This window comes from Chrysemys picta, chromosome 8 (genome assembly GCF_011386835.1).
Source record: "Chrysemys picta bellii isolate R12L10 chromosome 8, ASM1138683v2, whole genome shotgun sequence".
In the NCBI taxonomy this organism is placed as follows: domain Eukaryota; kingdom Metazoa; phylum Chordata; order Testudines; family Emydidae; genus Chrysemys; species Chrysemys picta.
In genome coordinates this window covers 65,255,276-65,261,664 of record NC_088798.1, presented here as the reverse complement: position 1 = coordinate 65,261,664, position 6,389 = coordinate 65,255,276, and the positions used below count along the sequence as shown (strand labels likewise).

Genomic DNA, 6,389 nt, shown 5'->3' with positions numbered 1-6,389 from the left:
TTTAGAACATAAGAATAGCCACAGGAGTGGATCAGACCAGTGAATAGCCCAGTATACAGTTGCTGATAGTGGCCAGTGCCAGATGCTTCAGAGGAAATGAAAAGAATAGTGCAATTTCAAGTGATACATCTCCTGTCATTCAGTCCCAGCTTCTGGTAGCTGGAAGTTTAGGGACCCCCAGAGGATAGAGTTATCTCCCTGACAATCTTGGATAACAGCCATTGATGGCCCTATCCTCCAGGAACTTATCTAATTCTTTTTTTGAATCCAGTTATACTTTTGGCCTTCACAACACCCCATGGCAATGAGTTCCACAGGTTGACTGTGCATTGTGTGAACTATTTCCTTTTATTTTAAACCTGCTGCCTATTGATTTCATTGAGTGACCCCTAGTTCTTGTGTTATGTAGGAGATAAATAACACTTCCTTATTCACTTTCTCCTCACCATTCATGATTTTATAGATTTCTCTCATATCCCCTCTTAGGTCTCTCTTGTAAACTGAACAGCCTGGTCTTTTTAATCTCTCCTCATATGGAAGCTCGTACATACCTCTAATCACTTTTGTTGCCCTTCTCTGTACCTTTCCCAATTCTAATATATCTTTTTTCAGCTGGGGTGACCAGAACTTCATGCACTATTCAACGTATGGCCATACCATGCATTTATATAGTGGCATAATGATATTTTCTGTTTTATTAGCTATCCCTTTCCTAATGGTTCTTAATACTGTTAGCTTTTTTAGCTGCTGCAGAACATTGAGCAGATGTTTGCAGAGAACTATCCACAATGACTCCCAAAATCTTTCTTGAGTGTTACAGCTAATTTAGACCCCATCCTATCATATATATAGTGAGGATTATTTGCAGGATTGGGGCCAAAATTTAGAAAAATACAGACTTTAGATTGAAGAGAATTTATGTAAAACGACAAAGGGCTAAATCTAGCCAGCTGCTGAGCACTGAAATCCGGATTTGGGCCCAAGACTGTTTAAGTATACCCTGGATCATTGTAACAATTGTCTTTTAAACCATATCTTGCATTCTGCAGCTTCTGAATCTGCACTGGGATTCAAATAAATACCTCATGTGGGCTAAATCCATCCTATGTGGTGGATGATTTACTCTGACCTAAAATGAAGATTTCTGGGAAGGACTATTTCACACACGGTGAATCCATGAGCCTACTCAGGGCACCCATGTGGGTGTCCAATAAGCCTGTAGTGCACACCAGCCGCACCTTCTGTGCCCATGAGGCTGTGCTGTGAGAGACCTCCTCAACCTTCTCTCCACAAGCAGTGCACATGGTCCCTCTCTCCCGAAGCACTGGGGTGTGTGTGTGTGTATAACCCTGACCCCTCAAATTTTCCCTTGTGATTTTATAGGGACAGTCCCGATATTTGAGGCTTTTTCTTATATAGGCACCTATTATCCCCCACCCCCATCCTGATTTTTCACACTTGCTATCTGATCACCCTACCCACCCCCTGGTTGCTGCTTCTTGACTCACACAAAGCTGATCCCCTGTGACCACCTCTATCTTGGCCTGCCAGGGCAAGCCCTGCATGATACTGATCCCCCTGGCCCACCCCGCAGCGCTGATTGCTGGCGCGCCCCCACCTCTCCCTCCTGGCGCCTGGGGAACGGAAGCACCTGACAGTGACACACTACTCCTCCCACTCGACCACCACTGGAGAGTGACGTCATGTGACCGGCCCTGGGCTCCACTAGAAGAAGCGGCGCGGCCGGGAGTTGTGAAACAAACAAGCAGCGGAGGTGGGCGGGGAAAAAAGAGACAAGACACGCACTAGTGCACAAGTTAGTTGATGCTGTGGTTGCCGCGTACGGCTGGGCGCGCAAACGGCGCGGGAGGGCGGCCAGGCGCCGGGAGGGAGCTATGGCGACGTACGTGAGCGAGCTGGAGGTGGCCAAGAAGAACCTGAGCGAGGCGCTGGGCGAGAACGTGAAGCAGTGAGTGCGCCCCGCACGCCCAGTCCGGCTAGGCCCGTCGAGCCCCGGCCTCGATTTCTGCCCGGTCCCGGGGCCTGCCGGCTGGTAGAGGCCGCTCCTGGGCCGAGGGGCTCAGCCAGGAGCGTGTCCCAGTCGCTGGGCGCCCCGTGGCCTCGACTTTCCCTAGGGCACCAGGCAGCGCCCGGCCCCCAGGGGCTGAGTTCCTGGCCTGGTGGGGACCCCTGGGGCTCGGCCTAGGCCGCGGGAGGAGGGAGCGGAGAGCCTGGTCAGGTAATGGGTGTCCGCGGCTCCCCGCGCGGCCTGTGGGCCGGCGTTTAAGGGGAGCGGCGCCTGACAGGAGAACTAACCACGGGAACCAGCGTCACGGGGCCTGGTGGCGTCTCCGTCGCGGGCCATTTTGAAATCCCGACTGGCCGTTCGGGCTGTCAGAGCTGCCTGGGCACTGGCGTGGGGACGCTCTGCGGCCTGCGCTGGCGGGGGCTCGGGCTGGGGGATCACAGCGCTGCCTCGCAGGCTATGACTCTATTTATCTAAGCAGCGTGTTTTCGTGCGTTGACAGGAAGCGTGAGCTTTGCAGGCCCAGCTTAATAACCGTTCGTGTCCGTTTCACCCCGTGCTCGGGCCACTGGGGGCAGTAAGAGATCTGGGGAAGTGATGAAGTAGCTGCCTGTGTCTCTTCTCCCACAGCCTATCCAATTAAAACTCCGGATTTAGCAAGAAGCTGGCAAATGTAGCCGGAAGGGACCTGCTGACTCCTGCTGCATTCTGGTTTACTTTATATGAGCTGGTCTTCATGCAGAGAGGCAAGCTTTTTTCACCCTCTAGGTTTGCACTAAAACATCCTGTTCCACCATGAGAAATTGTAGGCCCTCATTTTTAACACACATGGGGCTTAACTAGGTCATTTAAGGTCTGCCTGTTTAATTAACGATGCCTCCTTTCCCCTCTGCTTAAACTAAACAGCTAGTAAGCAAAATGAGAACTGGTTGTTCTCTCTTGGTCTTTTACTTACAGTAAATTTACAGATCTGCAAGGATTCTGTCTGAGTACAATGGACCAGTTAGTTCATGTGCCTTTGTCTATGCTAAACTTAGTTTTATATAATTGTTTCCCCATTCCCCTGTAATAAACTTAAATAACAAATTAGAGACTTCTGTTTATAAGCAGTATAATAGAAATTGAATTGGTCCAAATGGGTTCTCTCTCTGGTTCTTCCGCTGGGTTATTTTGACTCTGGTCAAGTCACTTCACATCTTTGTGCCTTTATTTTCCCATCACCAAAATGGTGAAAATGATATTTCCATCCCTTGTAAAGCACTCTGTGGGAGCTAGGTAGTAATGGCAGGCATAAACTCTGGATGTTAGTGCTGCAGTTTGCTTCTAACACATTTTTTATTAGATCACGGTGGTAGATAAGAATTTGTTGTAATAGTGCTTCAATGCTTTTACTACAGGGAAATACTGTCACTCAGAATGAATGACCATAATTACTAGTCTTCAGTTCAGTGACTTTCTGGTTCATGTTTGGTCTCAGAAGCTGGTGTTGCTTTAGTGCATGAAAGCTTGGACTATCAAAGGCGGAGCATATCGCAGATGAAGGACGTGTCTGATGGAGATTTTGGGAGAAAGTGTTAAACTTTCAAAGCTATAGTATGACCATTAACACCAGTATTAACCAGAAGCTGGCATGAGGTGTAGGTGTACCTGTATGATCTAGAGAGCACAGAAGCACAGTTCTCACCATCTATCTGCAGATGCTCCATATTCTGTGCTTCTTGGCATGTTTTAAACCCTAATGTCATACCTTCTGCCTTCTCTAGATGCTAGAAGGGGGAAGGTAGCTTTCATCCCATGTCACATGCACCTGACTTTGAAGGCAGGTGTCTGCTACTCTGAATCTCAGTTTTTGGGGGATCTTGCCTTATGGATCACTCCAGTGCTTGCCTCTGCTGTGAGTCAAACTGACCCAAGTCTTGTCAATTTCATTCTATTGCTGTTTTGGGATGCTATGAGCAGCATCACAGGTAGTAGACTGTCTGCAGACTCACTGTGACAACTTTCTATTATATATGTATATCTTCATAACCTCCACTTGTAAGAAGTGGGTTTCAGCCATCATGATTTTATTTTTAAGCATTTTATGACAGAGATCCGTATCATTAGCTCAATTTTACAGAGTGGGAAACTGGGCCCAGACAAGTGAAGTGACTTGCTCATTCACCCAGCAGACCATTGGGACAGCTGGGAATAGAACTAGATCTCCGGGGTCCCAGTCCAATGCACTGTGCCAATAAGCCACATTGTATCCCTTAGTTAGTGGAGCACAGCTGTTTCTCATGCCCTCTTGTCAGGGAAAGTTTCCTATTCACCAGGGTTTTTCAAATCCTGTTGGTCTAACACTGGCCAATTCATTTGAGTCGATTGTTTACCTAATTGGGAGCACTTTCCCTTTTCCCTCAAATGTGCTTTTAAAGTTTACATCATTCACCACAGTGTTTTAGTTTGAATTGAGTATGGGAAGTAGAAATATTAAAAAAATTATTTGATCAAACTGTGACTGGGAGATATGATTACCTTAAGGACTCCATGCTTTTTGGCCCACCTCTCTGCACATTTCCTGTCCACCACACTGCCTGGGATGAAACATGTGAAATGGGATGTACACTGCTCTGCAGTGTTTGCGCTGCAAAAAATCTATCAATTTAACAGAAGGATATAGGCAGAGAGTTGGGGGGGAAGGATCTGGAAACAGCCCCAGGAAGTGTTATGTCTCCCCTCTCCTATGTGGATTAAAAAAGATACGTTTGATTCAACAATATTTGAAAACGCAAATGTCTGCTTCCCCCCTCTCCCCTCCCAATTTATGGTTGCTGAAACAGCATTAATTATCCCAGCATTCTCTGTGCTCATCAGCAGAGTCACAAAGTATAATTGCTGTCGTGGTGACTGGTGGCAAGGTGGCATATCTGCTGAATCATTTAGGAACAGGAGTAGGGATCCATGAGGTTGTGGGAGGGTAAGTAAGGTGCTACAGATGCATGTTGTAATCTTGGTTGGAGGATGGAGGCCTACTCTCCTTCCCTCTGCATCTTTATCTGAGAGGAAAACAGAGGTTTGAAGCACCACTAGGACTCTAAAAAGTAAGTAAATGCCTATATTCCTCTGCTTTATATTTGGATAGAGCCAGCTGGTTTCCTCAGATTCTGTACTCCCTTCTTCCACCCCCTTCCTCCACTAACGAAATGTTTTGGCTCTCTCTTGGAATGTCTGAACAGCCCTTAAGACTAAGTTGATGTGACAGCAAGGTGGAAACCTTTCCTGGCCTTCAAAAACCATGCATTCATTGACACAACCAATGTGACCTATATGCCCTTCTTAATGGAATATTTTATTATCCTGAACAAATGTACCGTCTGCTATTAAATCCATTTGTTGTCCCTGCTGGAGTCAAATCTGCTGGCTGTGGTCCAGATTTATTACTAAGTTTCTGGCACCCAGCCAGATTTACAAACAGCAGGGCTGTAGATTTCTAAATTGCCTGAGTGTTTTCGACAAGTTTCAGCATTGAAGGTTAAAACCTGTATGTTGGGTAAAGTCTTGTGAATTTTAAATGCCTTCTCTTTTAAGAGAGCCACCATTCCAGTGACTGAGAAACTTTAAAGAAATATAGAAACTAGTGGAGGTATCTGTCAAGGAATGTGTATAAAGAATGCCCACAGATGTTAAGAGCTCTTGGTGCTATAGCTAAGTATTATTAAGATCCTAAGTAAAATATAAACTCTGATCCCAAATATGGGACAAATTGCCTTCCTAATGGCACGTGCTACTCTCACCTCCTAGTATTCTTGGACTACAGTTGTATGACTGTTATATTCAGCAGTAGCATGTTAATATATAGGAGTCTTTGTATTAATGTAAAAAGCAACAGAGTCCTGTGGCACCTTTAAGACTAACAGATGTATTGGAGCATAAGCTTTCTTGGGTGAATACCCACTTTCTCAGACGCACGAAAGCTTATGCTCCAATACATGTTAGTCTTAAAGGTGCCACAGGACTCAGTCTGGATCTGTAAAAAGCAACAAACATGGCTACCCCTCTGATACTTGTATTAATCTAGTGGTTTCCAAACTGGGGTTTGTGAAATGTTAGAGGGTTCTCGGGGGAGGGAAACTCCCTAACAGTGGAAAGAGCTGTCCCTGGGCAGCATGGGGCCAGCAGCCTGGAGCCCCTGTACTTCCAAGAGCTAAGCAGATCAAAGCAAGCACATCTGTCACACTGAGGAGATTGAAACTTCAAGACTCCTTATAAGGAATGGAAAGGGAGGTGGATATTTTTTGCTGTTTTTAAAATTAAATAGGCAGCTAGTATTGTTTTTAAAATTATTTTGAAGAACAAGTTTAAGTTTTGTTGTAATGTATGT

At 46.0% G+C, this 6,389-nt stretch overlaps 1 protein-coding gene across 8 annotated transcripts in view; it reads left to right on the top strand.

Moving 5' to 3' along the window:
• The first annotated feature begins 1,755 nt into the window (after positions 1-1,755).
• Positions 1,756-6,389, top strand: part of TADA1 (transcriptional adaptor 1) — a 36,717-nt gene continuing 32,083 nt past the window's right edge. For 2 of the 8 annotated variants that reach the window (XR_010589801.1, XM_065554683.1), the window contains exon 1: positions 1,756-1,969. Coding sequence is in view for 2 of the 8 variants with exons in the window: in XM_065554683.1 (XP_065410755.1) it covers positions 1,896-1,969 (74 nt within the window). In the remaining 6 variants the exon portion in view is untranslated. Of the gene's footprint in view, positions 1,970-2,656; positions 2,773-4,987; positions 5,110-6,389 lie in introns of those variants that run through there. The other 6 variants (XM_065554686.1, XM_065554689.1, XM_065554684.1 and 3 more) reach the window with 6 other exon arrangements.